Genomic DNA, 22,958 nt, shown 5'->3' on the forward strand with positions numbered 1-22,958 from the left:
CCCACCTGGTCACCCTTTCCTCAATATTTATTCAGTCATTATAGCTCTGGCCCAAGGTGACACACAGATGTATTCAGGAGATTGCCCAAAAGGTCAGGAAACTTGCAGATTCCCATCACCTGGTAGGCCCAGGACTTTAAAGTATGCAAACAGGGGCACCTGGGTGGTTCAGCATCTGCCTTTGGCTCAGATTGTGATCCCGGGGTCCTGGGATTGAATCCCACATCGGGTCCCGGGGTCCTGGGATTGAATCCCACATCGGGCTCCCCACGGAGCCTGATTAATTCTCCTTCTGCCTGTGTCTCTCATGAATAAATGGGGTCTTAAAAAAAAAAAGTATGCATACAACCTCTTTTAGGACCACCTTCTAATTTCTTTGGTAGATAACCTAAGACATCAGCCCCAATCTAGGGGCAAAGACCCACATCTGTGAAGGCCACATAGCGAAGCCCTGCACCCAACGCATAACGAGCACTCAAACATGGGCTCAGAACTTGAGAGGCTGGCCTGAAGCGTGGGTCAGGCCCGGCCTGCAGCGGCTGCCTGCACTCCCTGTTGCCAGCCAAGGCCCTTTATCAAAGCGCTTGGCCCCACCACGCTGGTTACAGATAACCTTGGAATAGAGGTGCCCAACTGCTGACTCCTGTTCTCTTCACAGCTAGGGTTGAGAAAGCGAAAGGGAGGCGGAAAGAATATTTGGGAGCAAGGTCTATTTCTGGAGCAGAACAGGGGGCGCCCATGGGAGAAAAGTCGGACCCAATGAGAGCACTGTCGGTCATCAATACCCTGTGTGAAGGAGATACTCAGGGCTGCCTTCCGGCCACTCACGTGTTCTCATCCAGCCCTCGACCCTGCCTGTATGAGAGAGTCCTCATCCGTAGAGACAAAAGTGCTAAAGCAAAATAACTTGCTCAGGAATAGTAGCAGAGTGACCCTAGAAGTTCGACTGAGTTTTTTCCCCAGTAGAAACTGAAAGGGCCACAAGGGGGTAGGGGGAAGGCAGGGAAAGTGAAAGGAACCCAGAACCTAAAACCAAATGCCTTCCTCTAATTCTGCCCAGGGCCATCATGAGCTGCAATGCTTGCATGAGCATGCTTCTGTTGAACGGGCTGAAGAGCAAGGGTATGGGATGAAGGGAACACAAAACGTGGGGCCTCTGTATGTGGTGATGGGACACCCCATCGGTATGCATCTGTCAAAACCCATAGAACCCAAAGGGCACCCTACTGTAAACTGGGGGTTCTAGTCCACCAGGACCTATCAGGACCTGCATGTCCTGGTTAAAGGACGATGATGGATGGTAGGTCAGTCAAGAGCCCAGTGGTAGAAACTTGGTGCACTGACCACAAGTGTCACCACCACCACACCCCCCACACCCCCAGAGAAGGATCAGAGGTATACTTCATCCGCTTATTTCAACCAGGTATTTTATTGTTTCGGCAATTGCAAAATATACAAATTTCTGAAAAGCATCCCCTGTTTGAAAGCTGGCACAGCCTCATCCCAGGTCATTAATTCAGACAACATACAGAACACAGAGAAGTCTTAAGTCACACGTAAAAGGCCCCCAAACCAACCAACGAACAACTAAACCCAATCTATACAGCTTTCTATTTTCAGGCTCCCTTATACATATTAAATAAATAAATAGCACATCTGCTATCAAAATAATAAAAAAATAAATTTCAAGTATTACAAACGAAAACATCATTGGTGTGGTTGTGTCTCTTCTCCCCACAAGTGATGAGCTTCGCCCGTGGTCTCAGGACAGAATTACGGGCAGGGGTAAACCCACCCAAAAACAAACTTATGCCAAGTTAACAAAATTGGTCCCGAATATTTTTCAGGGGGTGGAGTGGGGGGGGGGGGTGAGAGGCAAGAGTCCAGAGCAGCAGGCGCCCCGTGACTGCAGCTCAAACACTCCCTCTGTCCGGCGCCTCAAGTCAGATCACGGCTTTCATCCGGACAGCATTCTGTTCTCTCAGAGGTCTCTCTCCTCGTCCGTGTTTGTTCTCTCGCCCCACCTGGGCCTTTACAGCCGGCTGTTCAGGATGTTAGCTTCCGTAGGGACCGAACTCAGCAGTCAGGCAGGGGGGGTGCACCTGATGGCTGGGAAGGGTCAAGACTCCGAGTCGGCTCTGGCAGCCAGCATGAAAAGGAGAAGGCCATTCTCAAGAGCAGAGCCGCAGGCCCTTCTGTCAAAAACTACGACCAACCTACAAGCACGTGCTGGTGCGCACACACACTTGCCATCTGACGGGACTCGGGATGGCAGGAAAGGGAAATCAACCCATCTTCGGTTGCACAGGAACTGGGATACACGGACATCCTCTCGGGCAAAGTGCCCCACTGGGGAAGAATGGGGGGAGGATCTGAATGGCTCGGTGTGAACCCCATGGACGGGACTCTATGGTACCTGAAGCACGCCCCAGGTTCCCACCGAACCCCAAGCAGGGAAACGCGCATCGTCCGGTTCCCGCTCTGGATGCCCAAGCCCCGGTGACCCCGCTCCCAGCACCTGCCTCGAGACCTAGGAGGGGCAAGGCTGTCAGGCTCGAAAGCAGAGGGCGAGCAAGGGAAGTGACCTTTGGCACCAGCTTTTAGAGATCCTTCAAAGGGTCGTTTGGACAAATTCTACCAGAGTCTCCAAATCCTTTCTTCTGGGCCTCAAGACATCTCCTGGTCCCCAGTCCACGGAGGCAGCAAGGAGAAACCAGTAGGCAGACACTATAGGTCTTCAGAACCGTATGTCCCACAAGCCCTGCTTTGAACCACCCCCCAAAGATGCCACAGGAGCCACGAAGGCGAGGACATTCTCTTCTTCGGAATTCCGAGCAACCCGGCAGCGTGCCAGGTGTACAGCAGATGCTCCACAAAAATACGCAGGATTGAGCTCAGTCCTGCCAGGAGACCACAGCCAGCCTCCTGGAAGTGGCCGCAGCTGAGGCCTGGGCTGGGCCACTGTCCCCTCCCCGGAAACACAGGGAGGCGACAAACATCCCGGAAGGAAGGAGGCCGGACCCCTGATCACCTCTACTCCATGTGCCGGGTCAGCCTTGCAATGATCCGAACAGCGTGCTCCCGGCCTGGTGGACTGGGGTCCCCCAGAGCTCCCCATTGTGCGGGCGGCATGCCCCACTCCCCATGGAGCTCTGGCCTCCCAGGGCACGAAACCCAGACATCACCCAAGGTCCTCCAGAGAAGGTGCATCCCTCCGGCCTCGCGCTCCGCCACTTAGAAAGTGCAAAAGCAAGCGGCCCCCGGGGAGCCACCTCACGGGTGGTTCGGGTGCCTCGGTTCTCGCAGGACGGCAGCCCCAGGGCTATGCCGGCAAGATTATTTCCTCTTGTCTACAAGGCCAGACTGTCCGTCAGCATCTCCAGGGGCAGAACAGAGGCGGGGCGTGGGGACCCGCGGCGGGGGGCTGCTGATGGCACAGGCGCATCTGGCTCACCGCCCCCCTCTCCACCTGCGGCCCCCGCCCCGCACCCGTCCGCACCCTTCCTTCGCAGGGCGGCGTCCCAGGCCCCGAGGCACAGAAGAGCCCTGTGAAAGTGTTCACCATCCCTTCATCTTCAGCAACTGGGATCTAGGCTGCCTTGAAATTTAGGATTGTGGGGCCAGCGTCACCTCCCCAAGCTGGGGACATACCAGGTCAGGATCATAGAAACTACAACAAAATGAAACAGCATGGAGGCCAACATCCCCTCCTGGGGAGGGGCTCGTCCCACGTCTTCCACGGCTCATTGTCCTTCCCAAGCCCCGTGGAGGGTCCGCAAGTCCAAGGAGAGCGCGGGGCGGGGGTGGCCGCAGCACGGATTCCACACGTGTGCGCACACAAGGAGAGGCCTCCTGGGGTCTGGGCCGCCCCGCTGCTGGCGGGTGGGGGGCACGGTTCTCTGCGGCCGGCGGGCCCCGCTTCCACACCACCCACCCGGGGCTGGAAGCAGTCCTTGGGATCGCTGGCCTCAGGTAGATGGAAAAGCACTAACTAAGCGGTAGGAATGGAACTGGCATGGAACCGACGGGGCTGCCTCAGTGGGTCCTGGCGTCGATGCCGCTCTGGGTGCCTTTCAGGTTCTGTTTCCAGGAGAAGAGAGGGGCGAGGAAGGGGAATTATTACTTACCATCCACTAGGCTCCTAAACCCAAAGACTAAATGAAGCCATGCAGTCGAGACCACCCCCCCTCCCTCAGACAAAGGACATGGCCCCAGAAGAGCGCCAGGGCCTAACAGGTGGAAAGAAGGGCAGGTGGGCTGCAGGAGCGTGGTGGAAGCTAGGCCCGGGTCACCGGGAGAGGGCCCTCGGGGCAGAGGCCTGGCATCTGCCTCTAGGAGGCAGGGGGCAGCAGGCAGCTCTCGTGGGTCGGGGCTCTGGGGACTGTTGGGAGCCCTGGGACTGCCCCCGCCTGTACCTGGAGGGCTCCTGCCGCCTGCGGAGATATGGGGAGGGGTGGGGGATGGCGCCTTCCTTCATAGAAGTGTAAGGACTCTCCTCCCAACGTGGCTCAAGTAGACCACACACTCCGGCCCCTGGAATCTCAGTTCCAGAACATGGGCTGGGCAGCTTGGACACGGGTGCCACGGGCTGGCGGGTGGGGACAGGGACAACCCCGGCGAGGAAGCCAGGCAGGGACAGGCAAGTATTACTAAAGCTCTTCCTGTTCTAACAAAAGCAACCGTAGCTGGAAGTCCCACCCCGTGTGAAGCTGACCAGTCTCAAAACCCCCTTAAAAAAAAAAAAAGTGTTCCCATCAGCTGGGGACAGATGGCAGCTGCCACTGCCCAGCGGCGGGCTCTCTGTCCAACCTCAATCCACCCCACAAAGAAAGGAAACCCAATCTGGGAAGGTGCTCTTTCCCATCCCGAGTGTCTCCAGCAAGTCGGTGCAAAGGGGGCAGGGTTAAGGGGAGGGCGGAAGCCGGGGACACAGACACGCAGGGGTCCAGGGATGGCGCAGGCCGGCTCCCCTGCCGTGCGGGACCGGGGACATCTGCAGAGAAGAGCCTCGTGGGAAGCACCGGGCTACGCAAGCCCGTGCTCAGCCCCACCCAGCCCGGGCCGCCCCCCGCCACAAGGACACCACGCGGCGTCTGTGGCCGGGGGGCCTCCCCGGGGGGCACCTGGCAGCCTGCACCCCGCCACTCGTGGGGGCTCCCGCCGCACCTGCTGGCCCGAGCCCGCCCGCACACCTCTCACGCCCAGGGCTTGGAGCGCCCGCGGATGATGACAGATGCAACAATGACACTGGGGACTGCAGGCACAGGCCACGTCACATCACTCACTCATGGTGCCCTGGCTCAGGCCATGTGGAGGGAAACGGGGAAACAAGGAAACGAGAGAGAGGACCTCCAGACAATGGTGCGGCTCTTGGAAGACACGTGTTCTCCGGCACGGGGTGTATGAGTCACAGACTTGACAATGGCCAGTCTTCACACAGACCGAGATGCCCTGGCAGGCTGAGATGCCATGACTCGGGGAGATGTGGGGGGGACGGGGAGGGGCATGCACCGAGCCATTTACCTTTCCAAGGTTAGTAGGGAGAAAACTTTGAGAAAATGTGACAAACAGTTCGTCTTTCAAGCATAGTGGGGGGGAAGGGAAGAGCATGTCAGAAAAGAACAGAAAACAGCTTTAGTAGGAGCTTCTTTCTCGTGTGCGTTTGAAACTTCAAAATCGAGGCCGCCCGACGGCCAGCCGGCCCCAGAGCACGGGCGCCACCCCGGGGGAGGACTGCAGGGCGCTGCGCCCAGCCCGGGTGTGCTCAGGCCACACCCCGGAGAGCCCCAGGGGTCCCCCCGGTCCCCAGTCCTGGCGCTCTTGCTGCTCCTGAGAAGACACCCCACCGGGCCCGTGCAGAGGAATGGGGAGGAGGGATCAAAGTGCAGCGGGAGCCAAACCCCAGCACCCCAGGCACCGCAGCAAAGCAGGGGGCGCGGACTCTCCTACACTAACGGCTCCTGCCCGCCCCGCGCTCTCTGTGCCGGGTATCCTAAGCGCTGCACCTGCAGCGTCACCACCAAAACGCCTCGTAACGTTACCGTCTCCGTCTTGCAGATGAGAAAACAGAAGAGCCTGGAATGGCAGGACCTCGCCCAGAATTCCAAAGACAGAGGGTCAGATAGGAAAACCAAGATCCAAACCCGGCTCGGTTTGAATGGAGGCGTAAAACCGGGGGCCTGCGGTCTCAGACACGGGCTCACCCTTCCAGGCTGGGCTGGATGCCGGGACCCCGGAGTGGAATGCAGGGTGTGATGGGTCCAGAGGGTACATTTTTTGCTGACCTGGAGGGATTCTAGCCAAAGGCATTAGGAGCCATGGAGAAGGGGCAAGTTCAACCTTAGAAGGTCGGGGGTGGGACACCTGGATGGCTCAGCGGTTGGGCATCTACCTTCAGCTCAGGGCCTGATCCTGGCAGGATTGAGTCCCACATCAGGACCCCTGCAGGGAGCCTGCTTCTCCCTCCACCTGTGTCTCTGCCTCTTTCTGTGTGTCTCTCATGAATCAATAAATAAAATCTTTTTTTTTTTTTTTAAGATTTTATTTATTCATAGAGACAGAGGGAGAGAGGGGCAGAGACACAGGCAGAGGGAGAAGCAGGCTCCATACAGGAAGCCTGATGTGGGACTCGATCCCAGGTCTTCAGGATCACACCTGGCTGCAGGCGGCACTAAACCGCTGCGCCACCAGGGCTGCCCAATAAATAAAATCTTAAAAAAAAAAGAAGGTGGGCGAGATGCCCAAGGGGGACCCTCCTCCCAGCAGGAAGCTCTCTTTCCTGGCAACACCAGGCCATGAGACTCAAAAAGAAGAGGATATGCACAGATGCAAAAGTAGAAGGCTCCAAATCCAAAGGCTGATTTTCACGGCAGGGGATCTCCTGCTCTAGAAGCACTCGGTGTGCAACGCCTGGGTTCCAGGAGGAACCAGACATAGGACAGTCTGTCTTTAAAGACTGAATTTAACGGACAGGCCCCCGGTAAGTAAACACAGCCTAGGCGCAGAGGACAGCTGCAAGGGAGAAGCTGCAAGAGCTGAAAGGAGCACCCAACAGCTCTGGCCAGTGCCCCACGGGCCGCAGACGTCAGGTGCCCGGGGCCAGGGGTAGGTGAGAGCACCCGGACTGTGCCCAGACTATGCCAGCAGAGGGAAAGTGGTCGGCCTTCAGGAGAAGGAGACCCGGGTGTGCTACTGACTAGCTGGACGGCCACAGGCAAGTGCCTGACTCTGGGTCATCTGGTAAAAAGGGCCAGAACTGCCCCCCACGGACCTCCTAGGGTATTTTAAGGCCCAAAGACACGGGCTATATGCAAACAAGCCGCATCGCAAAATAGATTCCGCTGCAGGTGGGGGCCCCTGATCCAAGCACGATGAAACAACCGTTTTCCAAGAACAAGCCACACTTTTAAGCCCCCAGGCTGAGCTCACCGAGTCACCCGACTGGCAAAAGGGACAATGGGCAGATAATGCCCTGAGCGGCCGGGGCAGGTGGGTATCATGGTGGCTGTTAATGGAACTCCAGGATGGAAGGCCTCAGGGCTCCTTCCTTGGTGGGGGCCACAGGAGCCCTGGAGACACCGAATTATCTAGCAGCTGCTCCAGCTGACGGTTAGCCAGAGATGCCTTGCAGAACGCCAGCAAAGGACATGGGAAACCAACGGGTCTGATTCAAATGCTGCACCCAATCCTGAACGTGACCATCACGGCTAAGCAGGTGCTGGTACAGGACAACCAGATCCACAGCCACGGTCCCCAAAGAGACCTCCCCAGAGTGCCGGGGTCCCGGAGCCCCGAGGGAAGCGGGTCTCTGCTGGGACAGAAGGGAGAGGCTGCAGGGCTGCAGCCCCCACCCCCACCCCCCAGAGTCTGTCCTCCTGTCTTGCAAACTAGGCCCTGAGTTACTTTTCCTTTCAACATGAAAGGCCTCTCCCCGCGGAGGCACAGACCCTCAAAGACGATGCATCCGATGCATCGGGCATAAGGCATCGTCGACTGGCACCAAATTCTGACTCCGAGGGAAAAAGTAGACTCAGGTCTAGCCATGCCCTACAGCAAGTCCAAACAGTCACCAGGACCCCAAGGTGCGGGCAAGGAAGGAGCCAGCCGTGGCCAGTGGCGGCAGCAGGACGCACTGAGGGCAGCTGGGCCACATAGCTTCTTGGCTCCTTTTCTAAATATTCATGAGTCCCCTTCCCCCTCCCGCATGGCCATCTCCCTCTGTCAGATTTGACAGGAACTGTCCTCATCCTCCACATTTTATCAGGCAGGAGGCCACACTGGCAAGCAAGGAGAAACAGGTGCGAGTAGCAAAATTATTCAGAGAAAAATACTTACAAACAGGCTTTCCCTAGCAAAGGCTGCAGAGAGAAAAAGTAGAGAGAGAGAAGTGAGTAGAGGGACAGGGTACAGGCCCCGCATCACTTGAAACCAGGACATCCTCTGCTGGGATGAGGCCCCGTGGACCCTCCCCGCCCAGCACCACCCAATGGCTTCCAGACTTCCTGAGGATTCGGGTGGACCACCCCCAAGGGCTGTCCTGTCAGAGTCGGGGGAGCCCCAGCCGCGCGTCCTCCGTGACCTTGCAGACGCAGCCCCAGCCCAGGCCAGTCCGGCCTCGGAGTGTCTGTGACAGCAGCCTCTCAACTTCCAACTGTGCCCACACAGCAAACGCCAAATGTCACCCACAAACCACTTCAGTCCTCGGTTTTCACGCAAAGACACGATAAGATCCCACAGCTGGCGCCAGTGGCGGACACCGACGTGTCAGAGGCTCAGCACAAACCGCCCCGCATGACCCGCCTTTTGCAGGAGGTACCATCTCTCCCTGCCCCCAACCCACAGATGGGAAAACTGAGGCCTGAAGAGGTTCGGTGGCCTGTCTGAGGCTGCCCGGCACTGTCCCCCACGACCCAAGTCCAGACACCACCAGATTTAAACATGCCTCCAAACGCGGGTTTGTGGGCCCCGGCACTGAGCTCCTACATCCAATTTGAGATTCAGCCTCTGGCTTATTATCTGCGAAGGGCCCGGACACGGTGGGTGGAGGTGAGGGGAGATCTGGAGGTGGCCCCCAAATTTGTGCCCGGGAAACTCCTAGGTCTCACGTAGTGGCAAAGATTCCTAGTGGCCACTGAGAAAGACAATTGCTGCTCTTCTGAAAATAAATCCTAGCGCCCAACAGCCAATATCTTGCAGCTTTTCATCTTCACAGCAAACGGCACAAGGGAAAGCTAGCTGGGGTTTTTGCCTTTTGAGGTCTTTACTACGTGGCGTGAGGTGGCACCCGTGTCACGTGAGAAGGCGGCTCTACCCCGGCTCTGGAGGAAGACACGCTTTTCCCTACGACAGGGAATGTGCACGGGGGCACGTGAGGCAGATACTCGGCCATCGGCCTGGGACAGAAGAGGCGTCCTCAGGCCACGCGTGGCCGGTGACCCAGAGCTGAATGAAGGGAGGCTTGTCGACTAGGGCTTGGTCTTCGATCTCGTGTGACAACAGAGCATTCGGGAATGAGAGTGGGGTGCAGATGCTCGGGAATTTCTTCTGCTCTGCCCAGTTCTGCCCCATGGAGACCAGCTCCTCAGAAAGCGGCCGGCGAGGAAGGACCCCAGGGTGCACGACCTCGGGGGGACACCCCCACGCTCCCCCGCTCTGCCCCCCGCCACCGCCCACACACGCAGGCCTGGGTTTGCGGCCCCCCGCGGCCCCCCGGGCGCTCTCCTCCCGACCCACAGTGACTGTGAGAGAGGAAAGGGGTCAACGCACTTGTCCGGGCAGCTGCGTGGGCACCTCCGGGGGCAGGCAGTTGGGCAGGGCAGCGGAGGTGGAAGCCACATGCTCCTCAAAGCTGTTGATGCGAGGCTTTTTGGTGGGCTCGGGGCTGGCTAGTGGGGTGACACTATTGCGTCTCATGAGCGGGTTAGGTGCCTTCTTTGCATCCTAAGCGAGACAAAGACAAAAGAGAGAAGGCGACAGTTACGAGGAGTGGGGCGGTAAATAAGCCAAAAACAAAAACACCAAAAAAAAAAAAAAAAAAAAAAACCAACACCAAACAAAACATGTTTCTCTGCTTCTGGATTTTACAGACTCAAGACTGAGCGCGGTGACTGGCCCCGGGACCTCGGGGCTGCCATTTGGTGCTGATTCCCTGGTCGGCACAAACGAGGGACGACGTGCTGAACCCCTTTTCGGGAACATTCCAAGACTCCCACTTGGACAAACGCGACGCTCGCAAAGCAGGGGAGGGCAGAGCAGCAGGACCAGCTGTGCAGACAGCCGTCCCATGACGGCAGCTAACGAGGTCGAGGTCAGAGGAGGGGACCCGGCTGCCAGCCTCCAAGAGCGCCGAGAACGGGGAAAGGGGACCTGAGCGGAGGGGACAGCGGGAGGGGGAGGGGGCGGTGCTGGGCTCTCCTCGCCCGTCGCGAGCCAGCAGGTGTACAGTGGCTCCTGCTCCCCATCACGACACCTGACACCCCGGCTTAGGGCCAGAAACGTGAGCTTCAACCCCCTGCCAAGGAGACCAAAGAGGCAGAAAACCTGAGGTTTGCAGAACGGCAAGCCAGGGCCGAACGAGAGCCTTCCCAGCAAGTAACAATGCAACTGGAACCTGGGGAACCCGGGCCCATCCCCAGGCCTGTGCCCCTACAGCCTGCAGCCCCGCGGCCTGCGTGGAGGTCTGACTGTCTCCCTCGAGGCGCTGCCCCAGCTCCGCACAGTGTCCACGGGCCATCGGAGCCCAGCGGAGGCCCCGGCCCACGGCAGGAGTCAGGCAGAGTGTCTGGCCCTCACCCCCACCCACGGCCGGGAGCGGGGCCGACACAGGGCCGAGGCTGGCCGTCCTCCTTTCCCTATGGCCAACCAGCCAGCCAACCGCTGGTGGAAGCTGGGATCTTCAAGCCAGAATCTTGTGGCCACACTTGGGAATGGGGAGGCAGGTGTCCTGCTCAGACGGGACGGTCGCCGTGGTGTGAGAGCAAGGGTCAGCGGGCGACGGATGCACTGCGGTCTGACGGCTGGTATACAGCAAGCCCGCCGTTCCCTCCCAACCACTCCTGGGCAGCGCGCTGCTCGGCCCCTGGGGGCTCCGGCCAGGCTGCCCCCCAAGTGCAAGGCCTCCCCAGGGGAAATCGGATATGACCAGGCCTAGGGTCTCCTGATGGAGCCTTCCACATCCAGCCTCCCTCGAGTCCCTACTTCCCGAACCACAGCATCTGGCCAGCCCCGGCTCCTTTCCATGGTTTTCGTCTTCCTGCTAATTCTGCGCCTCCACCCATCCTGTTTGCACCAGTAACTCTGGAACCCGAAGAAAGGAGACTTAGCTGCCCCAGAGGAACAGACAGCAGCTGTGCTACGGTCAAGCTTGCAGGAGCGGAATGCATCTTCTGCTCTGATACCCACTTGAGTCGAAATGGGGGAGGAAAATAGGGAAAATAAGAAAAAGAAGATGCAAGGAAGCCACATAGAAAGACACGGCAGGAATGCATGGATGGAAAGGCAGGCGGGCAGGGGAGGGTCGAGACCGGCCAACTCCACACACGCTTCTCCAGCGAGAACCCGCTGGAAGACACAGGCGCACGGTTACAGGCAACACAATGTGGGGACCTCCCGAGGGCTCGCAGCCACCGGCCCTGTCACTCCACAGAGTCCCTCTGGGAACGGAGGACAGGATGGATGGAGGACAAGGTGGGGATGCTGGAGGGCCGGGGGCACCGGGCTCGCACTCACCTCTGACCTCTCCCGGTGCGTGCTCACGGACTCCACATTCAGGTAGATGGACTCTACGCGGCAGCCTGGGGGAGGGTGGGGACAGAGGTTGGCTTCGGCTCCAGGGGACAGGCCACTTCTAGCCCCAGAGACGCCAGGAGCCACCGTCCCGGGGGGTGGGAAGGGTGCAGGGTGTGACAGGAGCTGAGCCGAGGTACTCACCGTAAGCGACAGGGGTCAGCTTGAGGACCGTGTGAAGGGGGCATTTCAGATAAGGCATCTCCTCTGAAAAGAAAAGAAAGGGCCTCACGGTGAGACAGGAGCCTCGAGGATGGACACCTGCAGGTCCCCAGGGACAGCTCCTTCCGTGGTGGTGGTGGTGGTGGCGGCACCCTTGGGGTCCGGGCCGAGCAGGAGCATCTCTGCCTCCCCCCACCCCACACACAGGCCTCTCCTGCTCAAGGCAGGTGGCCCTAGAAGCAACATCCAGCCAAACGAACAGAATTAAAACCAACCCCAAAAACACCCTCACACATTATAATTTACAAAAAAAGAAAAAAAAAAAGGTGGGGGGGTCATTTCTCAATTCCCCAAACAGTTTAGGTATGAGCCCTGGGTAGACACAGGTTTAAATTTCAAGTCTCGTGAGAGTTTTCTGGGTGCTTTGTTCTTTACAGGTGGGCTGAAGGGAAGAGCGGCCCCCCCCAGGCCCCCCGACCCAGGGCCCCTGAGCCCCTGAGATGTGAACAGCTGAGGACTCTTGGGGCCGTTTCACAAAGCCAGCAGGTCCACTGTGCATCAGACTGAGCATCACAGGGTGCTCTGCAGACCATCCCGAGGGTGGCCAGGAAGCCCTGGGCCGGGAAGGCCTCTCTGCAAGCCGCCAGCCTGCGTGCTCTGGTGGGCAAGGCCTGGTTTGCAGCAACCCCAAACTCAAAGACCAGTTCCCTCCTCCGTTTTGGGGAGCCCAACTGGCTCCTAATCCCCTACCCAACCACCAAGAGGAAGCTTCAGTAGCCAGCAGCACCTGCACTCTTGTCCAGGAAGTAGGCCAAGAGGCAACGCAGGACAGCCTGATGGCAGATGACCAGCACATTCTCCTGGCGCTCCAGCTCCATGATCACCGGCTCCAGGCGCTGGACCAGGTCCTGGTAGGACTGCAAGACAGGGACGGGGACGCTGGGTTTGGGCAGAGGCACAGGCAGGCAGGGTGGGGGCTCTGCTAGCCCAGCACGCCCCTCCTATCGTTAGAAACCAGGGCACAGGGGCGCCCGGGTGGCTCAGTGGTCGAGCACCTGCCTTGGGCTCAGGTCATGACCCCAGGGTCCTGGGATCGAGTCTCACATCGGGCTCCCCACAGGGGCCTCCTTCTCCCTCTGCCTGTGTCTCTGCCTATTTCTCTGTCTCACTCATGAATAAAATCTTTAAAAAAAAGAAAAACAAGAGGATGTGGGATCATTCATCAACAGCCGGTGGCAGTTTCAGGGGTGCAGCCCTCATAGGCACTGGGGGACCCCCCTCAACCAGCTTCCTAGGCAAGAGGCACTGTCCCCATGCTGGTGAGGATGTGGAGAAGCAATCCTCCAAGAGTTGCACAGAGCATCCTCTCTCCCACTACCGCATCCTGATCCTCTGCACGGGGGAGGGAGGGGACGACGACCCGACACAGGTTTACAACGTGGACCTTGAACGTGTTAACTCGGTGAAAGAGGCCAGACACAGAAGACCACGTGCTGTACGACCCCATGCCCATGAAACGTCCAGAATCGGCCACTCCACAGAGACACAAACAGTCCGTGGTCACCAGGGCCGGGGCTAGGCAGTCACAGGCTGGGGTTTCTTTTGGAGTGATAGAATGTTCTAGAATTAGCGGCGATGGTTACACGGTATCCCGAGTATACTAAACACTGCCAAACCATATACTTCAAGATGGCAAGTTTTATATTATGTGCATTTCCTCTTAATAAAATAAAGAAATTGAGGAAGAAAGGGGCAGGCCCGTGGCTCTTAAGACCACCGAGGCTCCCACGCACGCCACTCCCTCTGGGGTCCCCCCTCTTTCTCTTACTAATCAGGCTCCAGGAACGAGGGCCAGAGCCTCAGAGGAGGTCAGCGCCCTGAGCGCGAGCAAGACGGAGACGGAGACGGAGACAGCCTGCAGACGGTGGCGAGGAGCCAGCAGATGTCACCTGGTGGCCTGCACAGACCCCCCAGAGTGCCACCCACACTCCAGCGCTCACTTGGCCAGATGGGGCTACGCGTGCCCTCAGTTCGATTCGTGCCCACGGCCTGCGGACCAATGTCACGTCTGCCGTCTGGTCTGCAGCCGAGGGAATGACCGCCCGTGACTTCAGTACGAACTCCTCAGAGGAGCACGCCTCCCGCTGTTGCTCACGGGGAAAATACAACTGTGCTTCTCTGGGGCCCTTTACAAGGTTCAGTCCAGGAAGCCTCGAGTCGGGGGTGAGTGTGCCCGGAACAAGCGTCCGAAGGCGCTGGGGGAGGCGGGATACAAGAGCCCGTCCTGCCCACTCCGCCTCCCCAGGTCCATGCCCGGCCTAGACACACGCGGCCACACCTGTGCACGTACCTCCCCGGTGGGGTAGCGGTAGTAGTACTTGTCCTGCTCCCGCAGCGCGTACTCCTCGGGGTAAGTGGCCCTGATCTCCTCGTAGGTCATCTCCTCGCAGACGCCCTGGCAGGAACACGGGCGTCACCGCCAGCCAGCCCACACGGCAGGGGCTCTCACTTTGAGCAGATGGGGAGGGGAGAAGCCTCCGAGCCCTCTGGCTCCAGTCTCCCGCCTCCCACAGCCAAGGCCGGGGGTGGGGCCCACCCCCGACCACCCCGCGCTGCACTCACAGCATCAATCTCGTTGAGCGCCTTCCACTGCTCGTAGGGGAGACGAAGGGCCTCTGCCGTCTGGATGGTGCTTTTCAGCTGGCTGGTCCACACCTTGAGGTCCTTCAGGTTCTGCTCCTCCACGAATTTGCTCAGGGCGTTCGCGAACTGGGAGGGCACGGGACAAGAGGGACACGCAGACTGGGCTCAGGCTCCTGCACCCACCCTGCGCCCCCCGGAGAAGCGGCGCAGGCCTGTCCCACGCCACGTCAGGAACGTTACTCTGCCATCCTCAGAAGAGTGAGGAGCAGCCCCTGCAGGGACATGCACCCCCAAAGCCCTGGAGACCCCCCCCAACCCCACACACATGCAGGGACTCCCTGCACTCCCCCCTACCTTCCTGCCTCTGCTGGACAGACCCGAGTCCCCTCCGATCTTCCCCTGGAGGTTGTGCTCGCTCTCCCCGTGCCGACACAGGTAGATGGTGCGGGGCTGCACGTGGATGTTCATCAGGTAGTACACGATGCGGCTCTGAATGTGGTCCTGAACTCTGTTCACCAGGAACCGCCGGCCCACGTCAATCACCTTGATCAAGGAGAGGTCCCTGCACGGGAGGGCGGCCAGTTGAGCGGCAGCCCCTGGGCCCACACCCCCCGGGGGCCCCCAGGCTGAGCGCACACACTCAGCCCCACCAGAACCACCACGTCGGACATCTGGCCGAGAGCCCCGTGAGGGCACAGACTGTGTGTGTTTGCTCAGAGACTGAGAAGAAGGGTGCAGGGCATGCTGGAAAGGCCGCTGCCTCCCAGACGGGGAGAAGAGCAAAGCAAGGGGACAGAACCGGACAGAAAGGACACAGGGACACCTGGGTGGCATCTGCCTTTGGCCCAGGCCGTGATCCCAGGGTCTCGGGATCGAGTCCCACACATCAGGCTCCCCGCAGGGAGCCTGCTTCTCCCTCTGCCTGTGTCTCTGCCTCTGGCTCTCTCATGAATAAATAAAATCTTTTTTTTTTTTTTTTTAAGATTTTACTTATTTATTCATGAGAGACAGAGAGAGAGACAAGAGGCAGAGACAGGTAGAGGGAGAAGCAGGCTCCCTGCGGGGAGCCCAATGTGGGACTCGATCCCGGGACCCCGGGATCACGGCCTGGGCCGAAGGCAGGCGCTAAACCACTGAGTCATCCGGGGATCCCCAATAAATAAAATCTTTAAAAAATCAAAAAAAAAAAACAAAACAGAAAGGAAGCAACAGGAGCAAGACGGCGCTCAGCACGCACTTTCCACACCTCGACTCAGCACCTGAGACATTTACACTGAACACATGCGATCAAGGACTTCTTTAAAAGACATTTTAAAAGGTAGTTTTTGAGAGTATTCAGGAGCAAGTGCTTTCACGTGGACAGCAAGAAAACACTAACGCAGGGGATTGGGCAATGGTCCCCTCTTAGGAATGAATTACCTGTCACATTTGTCGGGGTCGAGGGGCTGGTAGCTGGCTTCATAGCAACTGATTCTCTTCATGAAGTCGTCCATAGCTTCTGCTGAATTGCAATCTTTGTAATCCGGGCTGGAGATTTTGACTTCCTGCAACACCACAAAAAGGCAGCTGATGAATCACGCTGTGCAAGGCTTTCTGCTTAGACGAAGCGGGATTTGGGGCTTGCAAACAGGGAAAGCACAGACCAGCTCAGAATAATGATGATCCTACCCGGCATTTAAGAGGAAAAAAAAGGGGGAAAAAAAAAAAAAAACCACCGGGGATTGAGTCATAGTCTGATGATTACATGGGGAAAGCACCCAAGGGACACAGAGGATCCCTGCCTGGAGGGATGGAAACAGAAAACCCACAGGATTCTAACGAACACATCTGAATGGGCCACGTTTGGGGATCAACCCAGTGGCCAGGACGCCACCGGACCGCCACCCTCAATCCCAGCTCTGGATAGGCACCCATGACGTTCCGCGCGTGGACAGTAGGTGGCCCGCTCGCAAAGGTGCACTCGGGGGTGCCAGCGGTGCTCTGCCCTGCGCGCCAGGCGGGACTCTTCCTCCCACCTGCCCTAGACGGGCAGCGCATGCTTGCAACCCGGCCCCGGTCAGAGCTTCTCCCCCTGGACCACACGCCTCGGGCCTTCCTCAGGTTTGCTCCCACACAAAAGAGGTCAAGGAGGAAGGACCCCCAGACCTGCCGTCTCCTGTAAGTAAGTGACATGTCTGAGAAACAGGGCAGGTTTTAGGGACACTCAGGATTTGTTCCTGCGTGTGCTCTCTCCAACAAGCCGTGAGACAGGCGGACACTCTCCAAAACCCCGAGTCCGCGGGGAGTTAGGGGTCCACGACATAGGGCCTCTGCCTGGGAAGACGCGGACCTTCTGCCGTCCGGGGAGGTGACCACTGCGCGGAGACGGGAGCGCGCTGAACGCCGCAGCGCGGAACGCTCGCACGGGTCAGACGGCAAATCTGGTCTCGTGTGTATTTATCGGGCCGCGATGAAAAGCGATCTAAGTGGCCAAATCCCTCTCTCCCTGGCACGGCCACCACAAAGAGCGCAGCGGGAAGGCCTAAGCTCCAAAGCTGCTCCAGGGCTTAAGCAGAGCCCCGGATTTCTGAACACAGAGGGGTCAGGGCAAACGACCAGATGTGTTAACAGAGCACGAGATAAGCGGGGAGCTCCCAGCCAAGCACGTGGGGCCCACTCGCTGCGGAACACCAACTGTGCAGCTGCACCCTGCTTCGCCACCAAGGGGAATGAGGACCAAACCCAAGAGACACAAGCAAAACCCTCTGTTCCGATGACCGCCACGTCTGTGCTACGTCCCCGTACTTTGAGCCTCTTCCTTTGGACGTGCTGAAAACTAACCGGGCCTGATTTTCCACTAGTTGAATAGCCCTTCCTGACATACAAACTCATTTCTTAGAAACGCTCGTGAATATTCCCGCTGCCTTCCAAGCCAATGGATCTTCAGCAACCCCCTAAGGATGCACGCGTGGGGGATCCCTGGGTGGCTCAGCAGTTTAGCCCCTGCCTTCGGCCCAGGGTGTGATCCTGGAGACCCGGGACTGAGTCCCATGTCGGGCTCCCTGCATGGAGCTTGCTTCTCCCTCTGCCTGTGTCTCTGCCCCTCTCTCTGTGTCTCTCGTCAATAAATAAAATCTTTAAAAAAAAAATAAAGATGCACGTGTGTATACAGCAAACCGGAGCACTCCCTGTACAAGCCTCAGACCCGCTTGTCATTAGAGACATGTCTTACTCTCATGTAATTTACACAGAAAATTATCTACTTGGGAAGGTGACCTGTGGTAAGGTCTTCATGGTAATGGTTTCCACTTACAATATATCGCTCTCAAGTGGCAAAATTTAAGAATCAATCAAATTAAGCTGCCAGTTACCTTCAATTTATCTGGGCAAACTCCCCCTTGGCACCGGGAGAGGAGAAGGTTACATTACAGATGCAAAAGCAGGAAGATCGTTTTCCTACCTCCAGTCTTCCCACACATGGGGGTTCTGGTTGAGTTGGCTGCGTCCTATGGCGTTTTATCGATACACGATCATTCTTACTAAGACCTTAACAGCCTAAGAGTCCACCCCACTGCCTCCTTTCCCATCTGGAGCAGGTGAGCTGCCCTTTGTCCCAAGCAGCCCCGTCCCCAGCTGGCTGCCAAGCTACCCACAGAAACTGTTTCCAGTCTCCTCCTTTATCTCTCACGTCCTACAAAGATTGGTTTCTGCCAACGGTCTGCAAGGACCCCAGATAAAAGCCAGCCCAGGTCACAGAACATGCTTCTAAATTAAATACTGCTCTGCACCTCCCTCCTCCCTGGATTCCCATTTCTCCGACAAAACCAACAAGTGGGTCAGCCAGCTCGCTCTCAGCACCCAGTTATTGCTCTGGGCCTGACCTGGTTCCCCACTTTTCTCTCACTGCCACCCTAGAGTGGGGTTCTGCGTGGTCTTACCATGATGTTCGAGGCCACAACCATAGGGTCATCGCACACAGACTCAATGAAAAACACCTGGAAGTAAAAGTAAGGCAAAAACGTTAGGACACAACAAATGTGGTTAACACAAAGGGCTGACTTGGGTGTCACTGTGATGTCATCACCACACTGGAGGAGACAAGACCTCTTTAAAAATACCCAAACACATAAAACCAACCACTTGCTCAATCCTACCTCCTAGTCATGGTAACCCCTGAGAGTCCCCACCAGGGAGACTCAATCTGTAAGGCAGCAAAGCAGGGGCAGCAGGAGGTAAAGATGCAGGCAAGGAGCAGCGGTGCCCCAGACATGGCAATCAGCCAGTTCCCGAGGGGTATGTTTTCCTCACTCCTCCATGCTCCAGAGCAAGACAAGAAGTTTGGCTCACCTTGAAATCATTTTCTTTGGCAAAATGAAGGATCATGTGTCTCCTCTCTCTGGTAGTATTGGTGGCATCGAAAACCTGATAGCAAGAAAGACGGGCAGTGAGGAGAGCCCAAGTTTAAGATCTATAGTATTTACCAAACCACAAGTAGGTCAGGCCTGTCACCTCCAGGTGTAAGCCAAACGAGGTTCCAGGAGAGATGGTGCCCTGCCCCCTGGGCCTCCTGCTGCCTCCAGCACTCTGGGACAGATAGGGAGCTGGGGGATGGTACTTAAACCAAATGAACAGTAGCAACGCACAGGAGAGGGTGCAAGGGAAGGGACCCTGGCTACCATGGCACAGCTACCCCAGGCCCAGCCTGCCTTGGAGGGTGGTGTCCAACGGCATACAGATGAGGGGTGATCAGAGCATACCAACCAGCTGTGCCCCGGGTCTGCACCCAGTTAACCCCCTTCCTGGGTCCCTGTGCTGCACTAGCCACTTGCTTCCCTCAACTCTCAGGCCAGAGGCACTTGTCCCAGTAGAGGTGTCCCTGCAATGTCTCTTGGCACTGCTCTGGCCACTGTTCTACATTTTGCTCCCTCCAGGGCACTACCCCACTATGGCACTGGAGACAGGGCTGGCAATTCCCAGACTTACTGCAATTTGGCCCCCTTCCTTCATCAGGTAACTTTTGACATCTCTCAAGGCAGCTAGAGCACACTGCCTGGAACACACAGAAAGAGAATGCAGGCATCAGAGCAGCACAGCCCAAGGGGGAAGCCCACGCAACCCCCCATTCATCCTAACAAACAGACTGACCGGCAATTCCACCCCTAAACCGCCAGGCTGGCCAGGGCGGCCAGGCCCAGCCCCCACACACCCAGAGGCTCTAGGGGAGGCTTGCACGGGTGGCCACGGTCACCCTCGGGAGATGGTGCTCATGCCTGGCTGCACACAGAAATCTCTCCGGGAGCTTTTACACATCGGCCGCCCAGGTCCTGCCCCTGGATTCTCACTGCACTATCTAGGGGAGGGCTGGCATCAGGAGCTTCCCAAGCTCCCGGGTGCATCTAGAATGCTGTCAGGGGTTGAGCGCCACGGGACCTGGGTTTCACGACCACCCCGGGCTTAAAAGAAAAATGCTCAGCAAATGTAAACAGATGATTTTACACACACATACACACACACACATTTTGTTCGTCCTCGACGAGGCATCACTGCTGATCTGTATCAACCCTCAGATGAACTGGGCCACGGGTTGCAGATGAAGCAGCGAGCCCCAGCGAGGCCGACACACACCCTAGCACACTCGGAGGCCCATCTGGGGAGCCACACCGCAGGCAGCTTCCTCTTTCTCCCAGAGAACCCGGCTTCAGGAAGCAGAGCAAACCCACGTCCAGGCTCCCGCAGCAGCTTGGGCCTTACTTGCGGACTTTCATGGCTTCCTCATTGTCGGGGCGGAAGAAGCTGTAGGAGCTGTACTGCTTCACGGCCTCCCGGCGGTACTCCCCGACGTTGAACACTGCGGGGGCAAAGGCAAGGACCCTTACTGACCCCCTCTCTACCAAAGGAAGCCACGCCAACGCACCGACGCCAACCCGAGTAAGGTTCCGCTAAGACGCAGAGACCAGGGAGTGGACCTACCCACGCGGGGCTGGGAGGCCAGAGGCAGCCCCGCTTCCCCAGCCCCAGTGCCGCTCACGGTGGCCTGCTCTTCCAGAGCCCGTCTTCCACCGCCCCGCCTGCAGTCCAGCTGCATGAGACCGTGCAAAGAGGCCGCAGCACACAACTACGTGCTGGTGGGACTTAAGGGACACGGATCCCCCCAGACCATGTGGCCAGAGAAGGCATCTTGAAGGAGGTGCAGGGCAGTAGGAAATGAGCAGCAGGTGGGAAAGCATCCAGCACAAACGAAGGGTATGTCCATAGGGTGGTGAGTGACACGGCCAGAGGGACCCCCCCCACAACCACAGGGGGCAGGCCAGCCCCAGCGGGGCCCCACAAGGCAGGTCCCAGCAGCCATTTAATAGTTGCAGGGGTCAGTGAGCAAGACCACAGCGCTCCAGGTGACCAGACTGGCCGTGGCACTGGCCTCACCTTTCGTGGGGACGCCAATCCAGTTGAGGTAGCGAGTCAGCTTCTTCGAGATGTACGTCTTACCCCGGGCTGGGAGGCCCACCATGACGATCACGGTGGGGGAGTTGGTCAGCTTCGGCCCACAGGCTAGGGGGAGAACAAAGAAGGGAGTGAGCGAGGAAGCAGGTGCCGTGATGAACTAAATCCACGATGAACTCTCAGGAATTCTGCAGCAATTCCTATTTCATTCCCACCTCAAAGCCCAGGGTCCAGCGGGGCTGAGACACCCCCACACATACCCCACCCCAGTTACGCATCCCCATCTTGTTTTCAGGTCATGAGTGGCAGGGGCTGTCCCAACCCCAAATACCGACCCGATACCTGAGGGCCCTAAACCCAGCCAGGAACCCCATTACTAATCCCAGAGCAGAAAGCACTCTTGGGGAGAATGAGGAAGGGACTCCCCAATACCAGTGGGGGTGCGTTAGTGGTAGGAAAGGTGTTTCAATAAGACAAAACATCAGGGAGAGAGGTTTTCACTGGTTTTAAGAAAGGAGCCCAAAGAACCCTGTTCTGGACACTCAATGGGCAACGTTTTCTTGGCTGGTGTCTTGCCCTTGAGATGCTAAGGTGACTCCAGCATCCTGGGGACAAGCATGTCAGGGGCCCATTGGGGACAGGAAACCAGCCGCCTGCCCACTCCCAGCCCAGCCACACTGCCTGGTGCTCGCTGGCCGCCTGGTCGGTTACGTGGCATTGCTTCCTGGCACCGGCCACGTGGTTGCAGACAGAGCTACTGTCACCACGCCACAGGTCTAGGCAGACGTCAGATTTAAACGTCAGATTCTGTCTGCTTCTAGGCGAGTGAGTGCCAGATGGGGAAGGAAGGAGAGCCAGCAGGCCACTGACAGGCACCGGCTTGAAGGAGGACACCACCTCCAAGGGGGACGCCCCAACACGGTCCCATGCTGAGCCTGTGACCATGCAACCACGTGTCCAAACACCCACCGTATTATTCTAGGATCTGCCCCCTGGACCTGTGGGCTGGGGGCAAGGAGGAAGCAAACCACACAGAGGGGGCTGTTTCTTCTTTCACATTTGAGACCATCAGTGACCTTCTCCACGCAGAGTCAGGAGGAGGACAGGCCATCAGAAGGCCAGGAGACATTTGGGAACCACAAAACCCCTTGGCTGGGAACAAACGAGTTCGTAGCAAAGAGGCATTTCCCTGCCCGGCCTAGGTACCCAAGTTGAGCAAAGAAGCGCCAGTGGGCTTTCTTGAATCCCAAGGGGCGAGAAGAGAAAAGTGCTGGCCTTCTGGAAAACCAGTGGGGCCCTAAGACACACTCTCTGCATTGTGGCAGCTGCAGGTGACTCATGAGAAGACTCTTCTCACTTATGCCTGGAACCATTTACTCTGCAAGCCCTTCCCTCAAGCCACTGGCTTTCCTCTGCTCTTGCGTGATGTCCCCACCATGCCACTGCTCCACGAGCATCCTAATATGCAGGCACCAATCGACTGACTCCCCCCACAGCTGTCCCCATGTATGCGATGCTTATGATGGACTCATGCCAAGTAAGTGGAGACAGAGGCTGACCGATTTATCAAATAGGGAATCAAGGAATCCTATGCACAAATCTCTGGCAGGAGATGCTTTGGAAGGAAAAAAAAAAAGCCATGTGGACACAGCAGAGTAAATATCTTAAGCCAAAAATTCAAGCTGAATCTCAAACCCCAATAAATCATTTCTCTCTGATTTGGCAAAGCAGAAGCGATTTTCCCTATTCCTTTGGCTTCTTGCACAAGATTCAGTGGAACCCTCAGCAGAGGTCGCAGCCGTCCCTCCACCCTGGCACTCCTGGGACTCCAAGCAGGGAAACCTTCTGACTAAGCTCAGAGTCTGACTCTCCCTCATCGCTCCCGGCTCCTTTTGTAAACTCCCAGGTGATCTGAAGAGCCTTCACGCTATAATCATCTGCCCAGGCTG

The 22,958-nt window shown here is 57.6% G+C and overlaps 1 protein-coding gene across 7 annotated transcripts in view; it reads right to left on the reverse strand.

Moving 5' to 3' along the window:
• The window catches only part of PFKFB3 (6-phosphofructo-2-kinase/fructose-2,6-biphosphatase 3), an 86,691-nt gene that overhangs the window by 10,051 nt on the left and 53,682 nt on the right, over positions 1-22,958 (reverse strand). For 4 of the 7 annotated variants that reach the window (XM_038530184.1, XM_038530182.1, XM_038530188.1 and 1 more), the window contains 13 exons: positions 20,992-21,117; positions 20,320-20,416; positions 19,552-19,618; positions 18,916-18,990; positions 18,507-18,563; positions 16,009-16,133; positions 14,944-15,151; positions 14,569-14,715; positions 14,297-14,401; positions 12,734-12,863; positions 11,929-11,991; positions 11,728-11,792; positions 9,766-9,939 (listed from right to left, as the gene is read on the reverse strand). In XM_038530184.1, the coding sequence (XP_038386112.1) occupies positions 9,766-9,939; positions 11,728-11,792; positions 11,929-11,991; positions 12,734-12,863; positions 14,297-14,401; positions 14,569-14,715; positions 14,944-15,151; positions 16,009-16,133; positions 18,507-18,563; positions 18,916-18,990; positions 19,552-19,618; positions 20,320-20,416; positions 20,992-21,117 (1,439 nt within the window). Of the gene's footprint in view, positions 1-1,409; positions 4,081-5,523; positions 5,577-8,334; positions 8,358-9,765; positions 9,940-11,727; positions 11,793-11,928; positions 11,992-12,733; positions 12,864-14,296; positions 14,402-14,568; positions 14,716-14,943; positions 15,152-16,008; positions 16,134-18,506; positions 18,564-18,915; positions 18,991-19,551; positions 19,619-20,319; positions 20,417-20,991; positions 21,118-22,958 lie in introns of those variants that run through there. The other 3 variants (XM_038530183.1, XM_038530187.1, XM_038530185.1) reach the window with 3 other exon arrangements.

Source organism: Canis lupus, chromosome 2, assembly GCF_011100685.1.
Source record: "Canis lupus familiaris isolate Mischka breed German Shepherd chromosome 2, alternate assembly UU_Cfam_GSD_1.0, whole genome shotgun sequence".
Taxonomy (NCBI): Eukaryota; Metazoa; Chordata; class Mammalia; order Carnivora; family Canidae; genus Canis; species Canis lupus.